General features: G+C 41.3%; 1 protein-coding gene across 6 annotated transcripts in view; it reads left to right on the top strand.

The window, feature by feature from the left end:
* hmcn1 (hemicentin 1) overlaps positions 1-21098 on the top strand; it is a 701874-nt gene that overhangs the window by 604902 nt on the left and 75874 nt on the right. For all 6 annotated transcript variants that reach the window (XR_013579326.1, XR_013579325.1, XM_078561403.1 and 3 more), the window contains exons 81-87: positions 1483-1752; positions 5401-5591; positions 7399-7612; positions 9516-9650; positions 11744-11934; positions 12458-12539; positions 19565-19834. Coding sequence is in view for 4 of the 6 variants with exons in the window: in XM_078561403.1 (XP_078417529.1) it covers positions 1483-1752; positions 5401-5591; positions 7399-7612; positions 9516-9650; positions 11744-11934; positions 12458-12539; positions 19565-19834 (1353 nt within the window). In the remaining 2 variants the exon portion in view is untranslated. The remainder of the gene's footprint in view (positions 1-1482; positions 1753-5400; positions 5592-7398; positions 7613-9515; positions 9651-11743; positions 11935-12457; positions 12540-19564; positions 19835-21098) is intronic.

Below are 21098 nucleotides of genomic sequence, written 5' to 3'. Positions count from 1 at the left end.
GAGAACTAAGGGGAAAGAGCAGGGGAGTGGGACTAGCTAAATTCCTCTTACAGAGAGCCAGCACAGGCTCAACGGGCCCTTTTCAGTGCTGTAACCATTCCATGATTCTAACCAGAGAGATCTGATCAGTAGTATATTTCTAATGGTGCTTTTAACAACAATGACTGAATTTCAGAAGTAATTAAACACCTTTGAGATGCGTCTGAGAAATATGAAAAGGCCCTACATAAGTACAAGTCTTTCTCTTGTTAAAGATTGCTGTAGAAAAGTATGCAGCCTATATCATTTCTGCGTCACATTTTTCAAATGAATAATCGGTTGCAGGCTTACTGTACCAATAATCATTTGGTAGTACAGTCCGTGCTGCAAAACTCAAAACACAAATGTCCACATTAGATGTGATTCTGCAATCGGACATTTGCTAAATGATCCTCGGTGTGCCAAGAGTTACACTGACAGCTAATTCGGTTTCGGAGTGTGGCACATTTGCGTGTACTGAAAGCTAATTATATTACTACACAGGGCCCTGTTCTTTGCAGACAGAAAGAACATGTGCACACACTGCATCTGTTTCAGGTAAACAAAATAAGTGACAGCCATTCACTGGTTCATTCCTCAGGGCAAAGCCTTGACCCATCAGAGTCAAGTGCCTGGTTTAAATTTCAAACAGTGCTTGACAGTTAACTGTCAATCACTGTCAACTGGTGCATTCTCCATGGCAATGCCTCTACCAGTCGGAGTCCACTTGCCAACCAATCAGCACACTCTTCTCCTACAGTATAAATTGTTGTTCACTTTACATTTGGTATTCTTGTGAATTATCCTGATGAGTGCAAGATGAAAAGCTTCGACAAAAATGTCCCTTTTTTCAGAAATGCTTACTGTACCCTTGTGTTACATTTTCATTTTGGGGCAACCAGAGTGTCATTTCACAGTGACTATCCACTGGTACTGTCACTGGCTGTCTTAATTTACAATCAGAGAGCTTCCAACAGCAACAGGTATTTAGTGCAATAATTTCAATTGGTCATACTTGCTTTACCAGTGAACTAAAAAATGATCCTCATATTGGATATTCAGCTGCCCTGAGCTCTTAATGTAACCGCGGCCCAACATATGCAGATGTAAGTTAAAGATTGTGAATTGTGCCCGGTAGAGCTATATCATCTAGTTTCTCCTTTTTTAATTTGTATCGAGATCTAATTTAATAACGCTATGGTCTGGTCCTTATTCTTCTGAACTATCATCTCATATAATTCGTAAGCTATAAAAATGTAATATTTCATTATTCTTCCTCCTTGTTTCCTTTCTGAAATGAAAACAAGACCTTGTCTCCTCCACTAACCTACAGGGTATTAAACTATGGAACTCCTTACCTCCTTCATCCTACAATGTCCATTAAAAACATTTTGTGTACTATGTCTAAATATTTCTTAAATAGTTTTGTAATTTAATTGAAGTTAGCACTTTCTATTTTTCAAGTGCCTCCAGTTATAACAGCCCATCCAAAGAACTATGTTGTTGCTTTGGATAAATCAGTCACCATGGTCTGTGAGGCCAAGGGTTACCCAATTCCTGAAGTCACCTGGAACAAAGATGGACAACAAGTTACAGAGAGCATTCGCCAGAGGATCCTCAGTACTGGTGCCCTGCAGATTGCCTTTGTCCAACCCAGAGATACTGGACGATACACCTGTACAGCTTCCAATCCAGCAGGTTCCAGCAGCTCTGTCATGGTTCTGACTGTTCACAGTAAGTGTTATTTTATGTTCTACTATCCACAGTAATATATTTTGCTTTTGGAGCATTTGGAGTTATTTAACCTATTAATAAAATGCAGTTAAACAACAAGAAACACCTGGACCAATTTGCTGTGGCAGTTTTCAGGCATGAATGAAGCAGTGGCGCAAGGGAAATGGAAAAGCAGAATCTGACACCTTGTTCCACCCACACTTGAACCATTATCATCTTAGTGAAGCCCTTGAAATGTGAGGATCCAATGACATCAATAGGCCACTGCTGCAATTTTCATGTACTAAGGTGTAGATTGTGCTCCTTGCAATCTCCGTTCATTGTGAATAACTTAACCACTGGTCCTTAAAGGAATCACTGTAGGAAGGCCAACTAAAAACAAATAACTTTTGAAGCAGATTCAGTTGTATCAACAGGAGTATTAATCCTCCTCCTCACCCCACAAAAACTGACCCCAACCAATGTTGATCTCTCCAAGAGCTCTCTGAGGATTTCCTCATCTTCCACCTCCCCATCACCTTACCTGCATGGCTGGGCTCTGCACTGGAGCCGTTGGATCTTTGTCCCTCTCCATTGTTTGAAATGCACAAGTGGCTTGTGTGGAATTGAGACGTGATGGAGAGCCTTGGTTGAGATTCGGACTGACTCCCATCATGTGGTCTTGCAATTTTGCATCCCACCTGATGGAATGGGAACACCTGAAAATCTATTCCACCATTTCAGAATTACAAGCTCAGGTAGTTCCATGTCACAAGCTGATGGGGATATGGGCTTGCATTATAAGATGAGCTAGAGATCTCAACTGGGATGTCAAGGAGGTAGGTGCTAAGGAAAAGCAAAACATCTGCACAAAAGCAAGAACTGAAAGTAGAAAGCAAACTGCCTAGTTTTCAGTCACCAAAAAGCAGTCAGAGAATGATATTAGTACAGTAGCAGTCGCCTAACTGCACTTCCTTCAGAAATAAAAACAAAAAACTGCGGATGCTGGAAATCCAAAACAAAAATACCTGGAAAAACTCAGCAGGCCTGGCAGCATCGGCGGAGAAGAACAAAGTTGACATTTCGAATCATCATGACCCTTCAACAGAACTAAGTAAAAATAGGAGAGGGGTGAAATATAAGGTGGGTGGGGGGGTGGGGAGAGAAGTGGGGGGGTGGCGGGGGGGGTGGTTGTAGGGACAAGCAAGCAGTGATAGGAGCAGATAACCAAAAGATGTCACAGACAAAAGACCAAAGAGGTGTTGAAGGTGGTGATATTATCTAAAAGAATGTGCTAATTAAGAATGGATAGCAGGACACGTAAGGTACAGATAGCTCTAGTGGGGGTGGGGTGAAATAAGACTAAAAGGGCACAAAAGGTATAGATTTAAAAATAATGGAAATAGGCGGGAAAAGAAAAACCTATATAAATTATTGGAAAAAACAAAAGGGAGGGGGAAGAAACGGAAAGGGGGTGGGGATGGAGGAGGGAGTTCAAGATCTAAAGTTGTTGAACTCAATATTCAGTCCGGAAGGCTGTAAAGTGCCTAGTTGGAAGATGAGGTGCTGTTCCTCCAGTTTGCACTTCACTGGAACAATTGGACGTCCAATCCCTCTACACCTCCATCCCCCACCAGGATGGTCTGAAGGCTCTCAGCTTCTTCCTCGAACAGAGGCCCGAACAATCCCCATCCACCACTACTCTCCTCCGTCTGGCTGAACTTGTTCTCACACTGAACAATTTCTCCTTTAACTCCTCTCACTTCCTCCAAATAAAAGGTGTGGCTATGGGTACCCGCATGGGCCCCAGCTATGCCTGTCTCTTTATGGGGTATGTGGAACATTCCTTGTTCCAGTCCTACTCCGGCCCCCTCCCACAACTCTTTCTCCGGTACATCGATGTTTACTTCGGTGCTGCTTCATGCTCTCGTCGGGACCTGGAAAAATTTATTAATTTTGCTTCCAATCTCCACCCCTCCATCATTTTCACATGGTCCATCTCTGACACTTCCCTTCCCTTCCTTGACCTCTCTGTCTCAATTTCTGGTGATAGACTGTCCACCAATATCCATTACAAGCCTACCGACTCCCACAGCTACCTCGACTACAGCTCCTCACACCCCGCTTCCTGTAAGGACTCCATCCCATTCTGTCAGTTCCTTCGCCTCCGTCGCATCTGTTCTAATGATGCTACCTTCAAAAACAATTCCTCTGACATGTCCTCCTTCTTCCTTAACCGAGGTTTTCCACCCACGGTAGTTGACAGGGCCCTCAACCGTGTCCGGCCCATCTCCCGCGCATCCGCCCTCACGCCTTCTCCTCCCTCCCAGAAACATGATAGGGTCCTCACTTATCACCCCACCAGCCTCTACATTCAAAGGATCATCCTCCGCCATTTCTGCCAACTCCAGCATGATGCCACCACCAAACACATCTTCCCTTCACCCCCCTGGCAGCATTTCGTAGGGATCGTTCCCTCCGTGACTCCCTGGTCCACTCCTCCATCACCCCCTACTCCTCAACCCCCACCTACGGCACCTCCCTATGTATACGCAAAATATGCAACACCTGCCCCTTCAGTCCCTTTCTCCTCACCGTCCAAGGGCCCAAACATTCCTTGCAAGTGAAGCAGCATTTCACTTGCATTTCCCCCAACTTAGTCTACTGCATTCGTTGCTCCCAATGCAGTTTCCTCTACATTGGAGAGACCAAACGCAGACTGGGCGACCACTTTGCAGAACACCTTCGGTCTGTCCACAAGAATGACCCAGACCTCCCTGTCGCTTGCCATTTTAACACTCCATCCTGCTCTCTTGCCCACATGTCTGTCCTTGGCTTGCTGCATTGTTCCAGTGAAGCTCAACGCAAGCTGGAGGAACAGCACCTCATCTTCCGACTAGGCACTTTACAGCCTTCCGGACTGAATATTGAGTTCAACAACTTTAGATCTTGAACTCCCTCCTCCATCCCCACCCCCTTTCCGTTTCTTCCCCCTCCCTTTTGTTTTTTCCAATAATTTATATAGATTTTTCTTTTCCCACCTATTTCCGTTATTTTTAAATCTATACCTTTTATGCCCTTTTAGCCTTATTTCACCCCACCCCCACTAGAGCTATCTGTACCTTACGTGTCCTGCTATCCATTCTTAATTAGCACATTCTTTTAGATAATATCACCACCTTCAACACCTCTTTGGTCTTTTGTCTGTGACATCTTTTGGTTATCTGCTCCTATCACTGCTTGCTTGTCCCTACAACCACCCCCCCCACCCCAACTTCTCTCCCCCCGCACCCCCCCCGCACCCCACACCTTAAACCAGCTTATATTTCACCCCTCTCCTATTTTTACTTAGTTCTGTTGAAGGGTCATGAGGACTCGAAACGTCAACTTTGTTCTTCACCGCCGATGCTGCCAGACCTGCTGAGTTTTTCCAGGTACTTTTGTTTTTGTTTTGCACTTCCTTCAGGCTTGATGCATAGTGTAGGTGGGGGAACTTCTATCAAATAGAAGAAAAATAAACTATTTATGAGGAAGGCATCAAAATATTTGGAGCTTCAACATATACCACTATGATTTGCACCAAAGATACTCCATGCATTGAGTTAATGATTTGCACCATACTGCTGTGAGCAATAAGTTGTATTTCTTTACTCAACCTGCCTTTTACAGTCCCACCTACTATACGCACTGCCAACACCGAATACACTGTGATTGAGGAATCTCAGGGAACATTGCCATGCATTGCTGATGGTGTCCCTGAGCCAGTGCTTACCTGGCAGAAAGATGGCATAATCCTGAATGACACACCAGGAAAATACAGATTGATGCAGTCAGGAGAACTCATTGTGGAAAATACTACGGTAAGATCAGACATAAGCTTTCAAAATTGTTTCCTGCCTGTTGCAGGTTAAAATGTAAAGTCACACCAGTGCACTTCAGAGAGTGTTTTGATGAAATTGTTAGAAATCATTGATAATTTAACTAAAGCTAACTGGACTGTAATTGATTATGAAGCACAGGACTTGAACTCAGCTGTAGCTCAGTTGGTAGCACTTGCACCTCTGAGTCAGAAAGTTGTAGGTTCAAGTCCTAGACCAGGACATGAGCACAGTAATCAAGGCTGACACTCCAGTGCTGCATTGTTGGAGGTGCTGCCTTTCATGTTAAACCAAGCTCCCATCTGTCCTGTCAGATGGATGTAAAAGATCCCATATACTTTCAAAGAATACCAGGGCTGTTATCTCTGGACTCCTGACCAATATTTATCCTCAGTCAACATCATGTAAACAGATTATCTGGTCATTATGAACTTGCTGTATGCAAATTGGCTGCTGCGTTTCCTACTTACAACAGTAACTACATTTCAAGATTATTTCATTGGCTGTGAAGTGCTTTGGGATGTCCTGTGATCATGAAATGCACTATATAAATGCAAATATTTATATTTTTGTCTCTGGAACTGGTCATGTCTAGTTCAATTATTGATACAATCAAAAGAGTGTTTGCAAAATTTGCGATTTCTTAGGATGTTGTGTAATAGCTGTAACCTGGTAATTCTACCAGATAAAGTAAATTTTTTTAAAAACCATGCCATTTGCACAGGGCTTTAAAAATGGTGACATTTATTTGAAATTGTTATTAGGATCACAATCTCAGAATATCTAGTACCTATCTAGCTGTCTCTATCTTCCTTTCTCCTTCATACTCTCATTCTCACTTTCTCCACTAGGTATGTATATAAAATTTTAAACATGAATGATTCAATATTCAGTCAACCTTTGATTTATAACTTTAGAAAAAGTCACTTTTTAGAACTAAAGCCCATTGAAAGAAATTATGATTAGTCTTTGTATTGAACCAATACAAAGTTCAGCGTGTATTAATCAGATCTGTGTCAGTATGAATCGATGAATGTAGAATTCCACCTGGCTTTCTCATTGACCTGTGCTAATAATGTGGCACTATCCATGACATGTTTAGTATGAATCAATCAGATTCCATGACAATTAGACAGACTGACTTTGAAGTTAGCCTCACAACATGAGCCTCATCAAGATGGTCTGCAGCATGGAATTTTAAAAATGTTTCCATGGTCTAAACGATTAATTTTGCTAGCAGTGCATAATGATTGGAATAATAATCAGAAGAGATAACTGGAAGAAATCACTAAGCCAAGCACCAATAGCTATCTAAAGATATATAGATACAACAATTAAACCAGGGTGCTTTAATGCTCCAGCTGTGTTTGTTAATTCATTTACTTCACACTGTCAGCTCAGTATCTCCTCCCAGCCAGATCCCTCTTGTCCAGCAGTAAATGTTTGACTCCTTCAACAGTGACAGTACTTGGAATTCATTTTTCTATGATGAAAGATGTAATTTTGTAGTACTGAGTCTATGTTGCAAAATGTGTTAATACACTATCTAACATTCATCAGATTTCATCAGAGTTCCACCTGAAATAAACAGCAGGTCTCCAGTTATGCTGATCATCAACTAACATCAATAGTACCTGTGGAAACATCAGTAGCTAAGATCACCTCATTTCCTTGCCTGAAGGAGACAACAGAGGAGCAAGAATGAGGAGAAACCAGGATTTTCTGTTTGTGCCAACTTTACATTGCATCTGCCAAAAATGTGACTGTAATTTTCTCTTACTCCCATCAGCCTGATGATACTAGTAGTTACACTTGTATAGCTACCAATGTGGCTGGTCGAGACACCAAGACCTTCAGCCTGACTGTCTACATCCACCCAGCTTTTACAGAACTGCCTGGAGATATATCCTTAAACAAAGGGGAACGTCTCGCATTGAACTGTGCAGCAAGTGGTATTCCTACACCCAAAATCACCTGGGCATTCAACAACAACATTATACCTGGTAAGATTATGCTTCAGCAGTGGCACAAAGTGAGTGATAGAAAATAGGCAGCCCACTTTACACTTTGCCAGATTTTATTTTCCATTAATATTCATTTTGTGCTATAACTCAAGACCAGCTTCACCCCCCCGCCCCCATAATCTTAAAACAGCATTCTTCCCCAGCATACTATACTGAAAACATGATTAGATCTACGTGATCTTGTTGATAACATTGCTGCAGCTGCTTCCCACTGAGATAAGAACAGTTGGACAACCCCTAAACCACTCATTGAATGTAGGGACTGTGGAACCAGGAAAAAAGTGCCCAATCATAAAAAGAAATGAACTTACTGAGGCTAAATTGGAGAAATTGTTTGAACTATGGACCCATATGTCCACTAGTGCATTAAAACCATGAATTTATATTCATTCATGGGATGGAAGATTGAGCATTTATTGTTCATCTCTAATTGCCCTTGAGAAGGTGGTCTGATCATCATGTGGCAGGAATATATTTGGCCTGTGGTGAATTATCTGAACTCAGCCAGAGTAGGAGAGGAAGTGGGTGCTTTCATTCACCACAGCATTCCTGGAATTGGAAAGGGGAGGGGGAGGAAATTCCTGATTACTATCATGATATCAGAGCTAGAGATGAGGAAGGCCATTTGGCCCATCTTAACTAACCCATTCAGAAAAGCCTTGCACTTCCCCCATTTCAGCACTCAATTGTTTCTTAAATGATTCCTGGGGTTTTGCCTCCCTGGTTTTTTTCTGGCAGCTAATTCCAATTGTTGATCACTTTTTTAAATTTACCATTTAGTAGTTTGGGCATGTGCTTCCTTGCCCTGTCGAAAACAGCATTTAAAATTACTTTTTGTCCCCATTCTCTTCTGTGGAGAAATTGATTTTTTTTTTTACTGTTGAATTTTCTAGCCACCCACTCACATCGCCAGTTTTCTTGTCTGCTTCCCTTCTTTCTCAAACATTGGATGTATACCAGCAAGTATTTCTTTGCACCAAGAATTGCTACTGGCGTCTGCATAAAAATTTAAGATAAAGACAGGACAGGGCTCTGCTATGAAACCTCCATGTCAAATAGGTAGTGTATAGGCTTCATGTATAGACTGACACAAAAAACGGCCACCTAAGTGAGGAACCGGAGTTTTGCTGGCATCTGTAGAAGAATACAAGCATGAGTCACTACCTTCAACAGGAGAGGAGAGAAAATTGGGCGGAGTTACAAAATGGTTAGGCCTCAGCTGGACAATCCTGGGCACCACACTTCAGGAAAGATGTAAAAGCCTTAGAAAGGGCACAGAGGATTTTTCCCAGGAAGTTGCCAGGGATGAGGTACTTCAGTAATGAGGAGAGGTTGGAACAGAAATAGGTAAGAAGTTTTCAAGCTGATGGGTTTTAATAAAATAGATACAGAAAAATTATTCTCTCTGGTGAGTGGGTCAATAATCAGAGATCATGGATTTTAAATCACCAGCAAAAGCTCTAGACGGGAGGTGAGACTTTTTTTCACTAGAGTTGCCAGGATCTGGAATGCTCTAACTGAAAAGACGGTGGAAACTGATTCCATAGATAATTTTAAAAAGGAATTGGACAGGTATTTAAAAGATGAGGAATTTACAGGGTCAGAGACAAAAAGCTGGGGTGTGGGACGGCTGCCCATTCAATGAGCCAGTACCAGGACCAAACAACCTCCTTCTGCATTAAGCTGCTATGATTCTGTGAAGTTACAAAAGTTCAAAAAATCCATCAGCAAATTAAATTTGATTAACTGTCTTTTTACAGAATGAAAATAACAAATCTGAAACAATGTGTTGAGTATTATGCATAGAAATCATACATTCAGATGCAAGAAACAAATCAGATAATTTATTTCTCACAAATAAACACATCTTTTATTCCTACAGCTCAATATGACAATGTCAATGGACACAGCAAACTGGTCATTGAAAAGGTATCGAAGGATGACTCAGGCACATACGTTTGCACAGCAGGAAATAGAGTGGGATCCGTCAAGGCCATTGGATCTGTATATGTCAAAGGTGAATTAGGGAAGACCTCCAAACTCCTTTGTTTTGATTGCACAAGTCGGCCTTTTTAAGTACTGTTCATTACAACGGAACTTGTTTTGACTACATTGAGTGGCACAGGGTCATAATGCTCATACAGAGAGCCATGCAAACATGCTGGGCCAAATGGCCTCCTCCTGCATTATAACAGTCCTGTGATTTACAGAATAGGAAGATGAATTTCTGACCAAGTTGGCTTAAATATTGAAATGAATACAGAAAATGCTGAAGTTATGCAGCAGTAAGCTATGAGCATCTATAAAGAGAAGAGATGATTAAAGTTTCAGATGCACACCAGGTTCTCAAAAATGGTCCATCTGAGTGACCGGGTGCTTGCCAGGATGAAAACATAAGCAAGCTTGTGAATCCTCAAGTTGTGAATGTTTTATTCTTCTATTCACTCATTGGATGTGGATATCGCTGGCAAAACAATAGAATGGCTCATTTCATAATGAACGTACGAAAAAGACCAATTAGTTCATCTAGTCTGTCCTATAATGGCTGTGACAGAATTAAAAAGCAAATCTGAAACTGTGCATTGAGGAATACATTGATGTGCTGAAGTCATAAATTCATAATACCTGATACTATTATTTCACTTCTCAGTACAATTGATGCAAGATTACTCCATTGCAACAAAGTTAGAAGGGGGGTCACATAGTGGAATTGTCATTAGTTCTCATACAAATATGAGCATTTTTAATGGGTGCAGAAAGCCCAGTTGAGTTCACAGGGCAGCTTTACTGGTATTCTCAGCATTGGTTCTTCAATAATTTTATATAAGTAACATTGTAAGACCCTGTCTCTGGTCTAAAGTTCCTTGTCTTGGATATCAACATCACTCAACAACTTGGTGATACACCTTTACTAAACCACTAAGCAATAGTACATACTCATAATAATACTGGTTGCTTAGCTTCCCTGTGAGCCAGAGTCCGTCTCGGTGGTCAATCCGATGACGAATCCTCTGTGCATGTCTTCTGAGCAACTGATCAAATTACTCTAACCACTGCAGTAGAGATGGTTCTGTGGACTCTTTCTTTATACCTTTTCTTTGCTATGGCCCTGTGCCATATTAGGTAAAGCCTGCTTTTAGTCCATTTAATTGGTTTTCAATTACATCACTGTTCATCCCCATGCTTTCTCCAGATGTACTCTGGCTAGGCCCCCTTTGAAGGTCACACTTGAGGTACCAAAACCAGCTTGACTCCACTTTGTTAAATCCAACACTGTTATCAATCTCCAGAGCTGGGGGAAGGCGGCACATTTATTGCCGCTTAACAGAGCTCAGTCTGTTTATCTTCCGTGGTACAAGCCGCTTACAGTTTCAGTCATTTTGCAGAACTTGCTGATGCAAGCAAGGCTTTCACTTGACTAAATTAACCATCATGCTTTGTGTCTGAGTCCACAGAAAGGTTCAGTACAATTCTTTACATATCTTCAGTCTGGGGCCTTCTTATACTTTGATGTCCCATATTGCCACCATGAGACAGACCCTAGACACAGGGCTATACCATAACCGGTCTACATTCACTAATGTAAAAGAAATAAAGACCGAAATTTTACGGCCCCGTTGCGGTGAGAATGGAACTGTAAAATGCAGCGAGCTATTCTAAACTTCATTGACTTCGGCGGGGCCATAAAACCCCATTGTCGTAAAATTCAGCCCAAAGAAACAGTTACATAGTTGAAAAGTGATTGTGCATTAAAAAGGGTAATCAATACAGTGGTTTAAAGCATATACATTTTAGGGGTACATTTCCAACCCTACACTTTCTTGCCCATAACAAACACATATTGGAAATCTGTCCATTTAAATTATTGGTTAGGAAATTGTAAACAGTAGCCCCTGAATTTCTAGCAAACACCCTGTGCATGAAAGACCCACAAAGTTGGTGAAATTATAAATGTTATTTTTAAGGCGAAGTGTACAGAAAATTACCATGCCTCAGATAATTTGTTTTATCAAATCTCTATGTGATGCTTGAATCTCATGGTCTATAATTCAAGCATAAATTTCATCATTATATTTGTTGGAAATTAAGCACTGACTGCTATCTCCCCAGAGCCTCCAATCTTTGATGGTGACTTCAATCCAAGCCGCATTGAGCCTCTTGGAGGCAATGCTATCCTTAACTGTGAGGTCCGAGGTGATCCACCTCCCACTATCCAGTGGAGTAAAAAGGGAATCCATATTCAGATCACCAACAGGATCCGCCAGCTCCACAATGGCTCACTGGCCATCTACGGTACAGTGGTAAGTCAGGCAATAGATATTGGAAGACTGAAAACGTGGATTTATTCCATAGAACCAATTGTTTAGTCAGTATCAAATAGTTGATATCATAACAATCTTAAAACTAATAATCAAGATATTATGATACTGACTGTGAACAGGATGTTGCAAGCATTAATGTGATTTCGGAAAGCAACCCACCAGAATAAAACCCTTTTGCTTAAATTTGTAAGCACAACATCTTACTGCCAAATTCCATTATGATACTCTGACAATATAATTGTTATTTACATTATCATTCATGGTTACCATTTAATCAGAACATATTACCCCTAGGGTTTGTTTAGCCAGAAAATAACTTAATTGGCGTTAAATTATTCTTTATAAGGATAGCTAATCTATTGTGTCTGTTATCAGTGCTGTCAGATTCAGGTTATGATTTGGAAGGCAGTGTTTGTGTTAGAAAAGTTACAGGCCTGAATGTATATTCAAAATTCGTAAATTTGGACTCACTCTGCTTTGTAATTTTCTGTTCCATCGCTAGAATGAAGATGCAGGAGATTATAAGTGTATTGCTACGAATGATGCTGGTGTGGTTGAGCGCAGCGTGACCCTGACTCTGCAGAGTAAGTCTGTATTATTGCATTTACTTACAAGTAATTTGTACATTAAAATACTCATAATAACCATAAATGAAACAATGGTTTTCCCATCATGAAGGAATGTTGTTGTAAATGGAACTTGTAATATTTTAGTTAACAGCACTTCACAACTAGAGAGGGTTAATTGTAAATCAATAGGAGCTACAAGTGGATAAATCTCACTCAATTCCAGATTAGTTCCATTCGATTTGAGATATTCCTACCATTATTTAAAATATGACCAAATCCTTCATTTATTTCCGCTTCACTACAAGTCTTTGAATGTTGACATTTCCAAATGACTCTGAAGAGTATTTTCTCAATCCTGTTACAGAATACCCAAGTCATATCATGGATTGCCAACAAACCTCTAATGTCCCTGTGTATTGAACCAATGCTCAAGTCTCCTATCTATTCATCATTAATAACTCTGGATCGACCACTGTACTGAATATAACTCTCTGTAATCACAAACTGACAAGTCAATTTATATAGGCGTTTTCTATTACAAATGTGAACATAGGATTTTATAATCAGAAAATCGACACAGAAATGTGACCAAAAAAATGCACTAAGCTGTGCACATTGTAATAAAATTTGAATTGTGAGGTTTTTGGGTTTTAAATGAATGTATATTTGTTGCAAATTATGGGCAGAATTTCGCCCTTAGCAGGGGTGCTCGGCAGGGTTGGTCGAGAAGCCGACCACCACCCGCGATCAGCACCACACTGCGTATTCATGCTGGCGGGCCAATTAAGTTCTGCCCAGCGTGAAACGCGAGCAGCCACGCTGAGCGCTGCCTGTGCGGGAAGGGAGGGGGGAGGGCGAGCCAACCAAGCGCAAACTTCACACATGCACGCGAGTGAGTGCTGCATCATCTCCCTGAGGCACAGAGCTGCTCAGGGAGATGAAGAGATATAAAAATATAATTTTAAAAATTAATACGTAATAAAACATGTCCCATAATGTGACTCTGTCACATGAATGTTGTATTACATTGTTTGAAAATTTTTATGTGACTGTCACATGAATGTTTTATTACATTTTTTTTATTTTTACGTGACTCTGTCACATGAGCAGGGACATGTTATTAATGAAAAATTTAATTTTTTATTTTTTTTATTTGCTTTTGGAAACCCGTGGATGAGGTTTCCAAAAAAATGCAAAGGCCGCTTGGCCTTTTTGCCTGCCTGCCAACTGTTAGGTTGGCTCTGACAAGCATCTGCCGACCGAACTATCACGCGACTGCGCTTTGACGTCGGCACGCTCAGCCAATGTCAATGTTTATCATTTCACGCTCGAGCGGGTCAGGCGCATACCCACCCACCGAGCAAAAATTTCTGCCCTATGTATGAATTCTTTAATTGCTAGCCATTGCTTGTCTACCATCATTTCTTTTAGTTCCCCAATACACCTTATCCAACTATCCCGCATACCTGCATAGATTGCTTTGCTTCAATTTAAGATACGAGTTTTGGGATTAAATAATTTATTGGTAACTGTAAGTTTTTCTTCATAACAAGCTTTTTATAATAGTAGTAGCAAAATGTATTGCAAATAGTATGGCTTATTAATTTAAATAAATAAATAAAGATAAGGAAATATGTAAATATAAACAAATAACAATAACTAAAACAAAATAACAAATAAAGTGATTAAAATAAATACCTAAAACACATACCTGTGTAATTAAGTAACATATAATTTTTAGTTGTAGATGGTACTACCTCTAAATAAGCACAGTAAATTGTAATATACGTAGGAATTATTGTAAGTTTAATTAAGTCATTAAATTAAATTAACTAAATAACATAAAAATCAATGGAAGGACGGGTGTTATGTTGCAGCTGTGGAATGTGGAGCGTCTGGAAGCCAAGGCAATCCAGGGCAAACACATCTGCAGGAAATGTAAACAGCTAGAGAAGTTCTGGATCAGGATTATTGATCTGGAAGCCGAACTGCAGACACTGCTCAACATAAGGGAGGGGGAGAAATACCTGGACACTTTGTTCCAGATGATGGTCACACTTCTTAGAATAGGGTTGTCTATTTTGGACAGCAGTGAGGGACAGAAGGATGTGACCATGTTGAGGCAGGTAAAGGGACTGAGCAATCAGTTGTAGAGGAGCTTCAGACTTTGCAGTTGGCAAACAGGTACAAGGTGCTTGCTACCTGTGTGGACGAAAGTGAGGTCTGCAAGGTGGATGAGCAGACTGGCCATGGCACCATGATGCAGGAAGCTGTTCAAGCAGGGGGAGCAAAAAGGAATGTAGTGGTAGTAGGGGACAGTATAATGAGGGGGATTGACACTGTTCTCTGCAACAAAGGGTGAGAGAGGGCTGTGTTGCCTGCCCAGTGCCAGGGTTCAGGACATTTGCTCAGGGCTGGAGAGGAACTTAGAATAGGAGTGGGAATGATCCAGTTATCGTGGTATGTGTAGGTACCAATGACATAGGCAGGACAAGGAAAGGGGTTCTGAATAGACAGTGTCAAGATCCAGGCACCAAATTAAGAAGCAGAACCTCAAAGGCAATAATCTCTGAATTATTACATGAGCCACATACAAATTGGCATAAGGCAAATAAGATCAGGGAAACGAATGCATTGCTCAAAGTGTGGTGTGGGAGAAGTGGGATCCAGTTCATGGGGCACTGGCGGCATCAGTACTGGGAAAGTAGGGGCTGTACCATTGGGATAGTCTACACCTGAACTGTGCTGGGACCAGTGTTCTAGTGAGCCACATAACTAGGAAAGTAGATAGGGCTTTAAATTAAACAAGGGGGGTGAGGGATCAAGCTTGGGTAGATGTAGCAAATCAAGGGGGTAGAGTCAAGGCAGGAGAACAAAATAGTAATATGGGAAATGAGGGTCAGAGAATGACAGGAAGGCACAGAGAAAAAACCTAATAATGCACCAACAGTCAAGACTAGATATTACAAAGATAACAGAAAGACAAAACTAAAGGCTCTGTATCTGAATGTGCTTAGCATTCATAGCAAAGTAAATGAATTAATAGCATACATTGAAGTAAATAAATATGATCTGATAGCCATTACGGAGATGTGGCTGCTGGATGACAAGGATTGGGTCCAGAATATTGAGGGGTATATGACATTCAAGAAGAATAGGAAGCTCGATAAAGGTGGGGGGTGGGTAGCACTGTTAATCAAAAATAATTGGTGCAATAGTTAGAGATGACCTTGGTTCAGGAGATCAGAATGTAGAATCAGTTTGGGTAGAGATGAGAAATAATAGGGGAAAGTAGTCACTAGTTGAAGTGGTCTACAGGCCCCCTAACAGTAACCACAATGTAGGACAAAGTATACAAGAAGAAATATTGGTTGCTTGTGGTAAAGGACAGCAATAATCATGGGTGATTTTAATCTACAAATAAACTGGAACAATCAGATTGGCAGTAGTAGCCTGGATGAGCAGTTCATAGAATGCTTGTGAGGTAGTTTCTTAGAGCAGCACGTTCTGGAACCAACCAGAGAGCAGGTTATATTAGACTTGTGTAATGTGACAGGATTAATTAATGATCTCAGAGTAAAGGCACTCCTAGGCACAATGAACACAATATGATTGAATTTTATATCCAGTTTGAAAGGGAGAAGAGTGGGTCTAAGACTAGTATTTTAAACTTAAATAAGGGCAACTATGTGGGCATGAAAGCTGAACTAACTGAAGTGAACGGGATACCAGGCTAGGGGATAGATCAATGGAGAAGCAGCAGCAGACATTTAAGGGGATATTTTAGAATCCACGGAATAAGTATATTCCTACTTTAAAGGAAAATTCTAAAGGGAGGACCCACCATCCATGGTTAACTAAAGAAGTTGAGGAAAGCATCAAACTTAAGGAAAAAGCATATAACTGCGCAAAGACGAGTGGCAGGTCAGATGATTGGTCAGAATATAAAGAACAGCAATGAATGACTAAAAGGTTAATCAGGAGAATGAAATTAGAGTATGAAAGGAAGCTAGATAGAAATGTAAAAATGGATAGCAAAAGTTTCTACAGGTATTTAAAAAGGAAAAGAGGAAGTAAAGTGAGTGTTGGTCCTCTATAGAGTGACAATGGGGAGTTAATATTCGAAAATAAGGAAATAGTGGATGAAATGAACAAATACATTGCTTCTGTCTTTCACTATAGAAGATACAAAAAAACATTCCAGTAACAGCTGTAAATCAGGAGGTGGATGGGAGAGAGGAACTTGGTGAAATTACAATCACCAGGGAAGCAGCACTGAGCAAACTGATGGAGCTAGGGACTGACAAGTCTCATCATTCTTATGGACTTCATACTGGGGACTTAAAAGAGGTGGCTAATGAAGTAGTAGATGAGTTCGTGTTAATTTTCCAAAAGTTGTGAAGAGGACATAAAGAGTTTGTAGATGGATCTAGATAGGTTGAGTAACTGGGAAAAAATCTGACAGATGGAGTATAATGTAGGAAAATGTGATGTTGTTCACTTTGGCAGGAAGTATAAAAAAGCAGAGTATTACTTAAACTGAGAACAGCTGCAGAATTCCAAGGTGCAGAGGGATCTAGGTGTTCTAGTGCATGAGTCACAAAGTTAGTATGCAGGTACAGCAAGTAATTAAGAAGGCTAATGGAATGCTATGCTTTATTATGAGAGGAATTGGACATAAAAGTAAGGATGTTGTGCTTCAGTTATACAGAGCGTTGGTGAGACCACACCTCAAATACCGTGTGCAGTTTTGGTCTCCTTCTTTAAGGAAAGATGTAAATGCCTCGGACATAGTTCAGAGTTCAGAGGAGGTTTACTAGATTTATACCTGGAATGAGCGGGTTGTCTTATGAGAAAAGATTGGACAAACTGGGCTTGTTTCTACTGGAGTTTAGAAGAGTGAGGTGTGACTTGATTGAAGTATATAAAATCCTGAATGGTCTTGCCAAGATGGACATGGAAAGGATGTTTCCTCTTGTGGGTGAGTCCAGAACTAGGGGCCACTGTTGTAAAATTAGGGGTCGCCCTTTTAGGACCGAGATGAAGAGAAGAGGATGTCAAGACTACCGTTGTGTTAACCAGCCAGAACTCAAACACCAAAGAGTATTCAGACTCGGATTTCACCTTTGATCTCTCTTCTCCCTTTGCGGAGCAGATTTGCCCATTATCATTCCAGGTCCCGGAAAGTCCCCAATGGTTAGACCAATCTACTGCCCATGAGAATACCATGACACCTCCAGTGGAAACAATACCAGGGAATGATCAGCAGTCTGAGGAGCCTCTACCTCAACTACGACGGTGGTACAACTGGTCAACACAACAACCACTGTGCACACACAACAACTTCACTGGGAAAAGCATATTGCTTGTATGCCTGACACCAGTGTCCCAAAGTAGCTGCTCTACTCAGAACTCGGTCATGGCAGGAGACTCCCAGGAGAACAGCGGAAACGCTTTAGGGATGCCCTCAAAGCATCCCTGAAGAGGTCAACCATCCCCACTGACTCATGGGAGTCCCTGGCCTGTGATTGACCAAAATGGAGAAAGTTCATTTGGGAAGACACCAAACGCATCAAGGAACTTCATCAGGAACATGCAGACGTAAAGACAAGGAGTTAGAGAGAGCATACAAAGCTCCAAACAACTCATCTACCCGACCCTTCAAGCATCACCTGCCCTGCATGTGGCAGAGTCTGCAGATCGCGCATTGGACTTATCAGCCATCTCAGAACCTATCAAATTGAAATGGAAGCAAATCATTCTCCATCCCAAGGGACTGCCGAAGAAGACTTAGGGCAAAATTTTGCCCTTGGTGGGCGTGCGGGCCCCACCGGCTTGGTGGCGGGCGGGCAGCTGACCCCCGCCGCTGAAACGGGGCCCGCCGCTATTTTGAGTGGGCGGGCCAATTAAGGCCTGCCCAGCGGCCTGCCCGACAGGAAGTGCTATGCGCTTCCTGTGAGGGGGGGGACGGAATCCCCAGTTGTCAAAGTGCGCTCTTTCACGCATGCACACGAAAGAGTGCACTGCTCCCTGAGACTAAGTGCTGTCTCAGGGAGATTAGTGACAGTGCACAAAAGTTAAAAAATAGAAAAATTAAAATATTATTAACATGTCCCCTTCATGTGACAATGTCACACGAGATGGGACATGTTAATAAAAATGACATAAACTTTATTCAACTTTTTAAAAACGGACATGAAACCTCATCCCTCCAGTGGATGAGGTTTCATGTATTCTCAGGAGCCCGCTGGGGCTCCTGGCCTGCCCGCCAACCTTAAGGTTGGACGGGCAGATCTTTAATGATCTTAATTAGCCTGTCAATGGCCTTAATTGACCATTGACAGATTGGCGGGCGAACAGCTGATTTCACTGTCCACCAGCCTTCCTAAAAATTTAAAGGGGGGTTCCTCCCGCTGTCATTCCGCATCATTTTCCCATCAGCGAGCGGGCCCCGTCCCCAAATCACCGACGGGAAAATTCTGGCCTTAGAATTTATTTCTATATGTGGCATCTTTACATAGATTTTTGCTACGTTAACATCAGAGTGACTTATACACTGTTCTATAGGAATACAGGATGTATATCAAAGCAGAGTTCATCTGCACTGGCACCAGATTTCACAAACATAATACTGTTTGAACATATCCTGTTCATGAGTCATCTTGGTTTTGAAATTTTACAATGTAATCACCAGCAGACTGTCAAATACACCCCTCTGTGAAATGATATCTTTACTATTGTCTTCATATAGTCTTTGAACTTCCCTATATGCTGTCTCTTTAGTGTCTCCTCCACATCTTTCTTCTTGGGCAATTTACTTGGATTTACCATCAACTCTTCTTATTCTTCAACAGCTGCCTTCATATCTGTACTTGGAAGTTGTGTTAACTAATAACTTGGATATATTTTTCAACCTTGAAGGTACCCTGCAGTAAAAGCCTTGGCCCCTTCCTGTAGGTTTCCCAATTTTAAAAAATGCTAATTAGATCAGATATTTCTATCCTGTGTTTTATCTTATTGTTGGTCTTTTTTCCCCCTAGGTTCCCCAGTGTTCACTGTTGAACCCATGGATACTGTTGCTGATGCTGGCGCCACAGTAATGCTGAACTGTCAAGCAGGTGGAGAGCCACTTCCAACTGTTGAGTGGTCCCGTCAAGGTCGGCAACTATTAGGAAGCGATAGGATCACAATCCTATCTAACAACTCACTGCGGCTTGCTGCTGTGCAGAAGGAAGACACGTCAGAATATGAGTGTGTGGCCAGGAATCTCATGGGCTCTGTGCTTGTCAAAATCACTCTGACAATACAAGGTGCATGCAGATGACCTTCTATACTTTCACTAATATAAATAAGTGTTTTTTTTAATACATATATTGCACACACAAGAGAACTATCAGAATGACCCAGTGTACCAACACATTAGAAAACAGAAACTCACAGGTATCAAAAATGATTTATTTCTCCATCATTTGAGTCACAGCTCCAAGGAATGGGGTCAAATACAGCTTAATGTATTAAGTGTAAAGACAGAGATAAGAGATGAAAAGAATGAGAATGTAGTTCTCATCAGGTTGCTCTCACAAGCACTTCTTAGCTGCTGTTTGAAGAGCAATATTGCTAGACTTGTAGAATCCAATTGCAGCTCAAGGAAGGAATAATGAGGTGAAATATGTCAGGCCCCAACCTAGAGGCCTGAGGCCATTCTAACCTGAATACTGGGCTTTCTTTCATTGATTTGAGTAAGCTGCCAGTGCTTGTCAAGCCTCCACAAACTGTTAGTTCACCCATCTCCAAAAATGAATTTTAGGCATTTGCAACTAGTAGGGTGGATAAAGGGGAGCCAGAAAATGTAATATACTTGGATTTACAAAAGGCATTCAATAAGTGCTACACAAGAGGTTAATAGGCAAGATAAGGGCTCTTGAGTTGGGGTAATATATATATTGACATGGTAGTGTAATTGTTAACAAACAGGAAGCAGACGGAATAAATGAGGCATTTTCAAGTTGGCAGGTTGTATCTAGCACAATGCCTCAAGGATCAGCATTGGGACCTCAACTATTCACATGCTACATTAATGACTTAGATGAAGAGACCAAAAGTAATGTACCTAAGTTTGCTGCTGATACAGAGCTAGATGGGAATATAAACTGTGAGGAGGACACAAAGAGGCTGCAAAGAAATATAGACAGATTAAGTGAGTGGGCAGCATGTGGTAGATGGAGTCTAATGAGGGAAAGATGAGGTTATTCACTTCAGTGGCAAGAACAGAAAATCATAATATCTTTTAAAAGATGTGAAACTTTTAAATGTTTATATTCAAAGAGACTTGGGTGTATTTGTACAAGGAACACAGAAAGTTAGCATGCAGGTACAGCAAGCAATTAGGAAGGCAAATGGCATGTTGGCCTTTATTGCAAGGGAACTGGAGTCCAAGAACAAGGAAATATTTCTACAATTTTATAGGGCTTTGGTGAGACCGCACCTAAAGTACTGTACGCAATTTTGGTGTCTATACCTAAGGAAGGATATATTTCCCTTGGAGGTGGTACAGCAAAGATTCACTAGGTTGGT

This window comes from Cetorhinus maximus, chromosome 17, assembly GCF_964194155.1.
Source record: "Cetorhinus maximus chromosome 17, sCetMax3.hap1.1, whole genome shotgun sequence".
Classification (NCBI taxonomy): Eukaryota; Metazoa; Chordata; class Chondrichthyes; order Lamniformes; family Cetorhinidae; genus Cetorhinus; species Cetorhinus maximus.
Note: the sequence above shows the minus strand (reverse complement) of the source record. Positions and strands in the feature narration are given on the sequence as shown.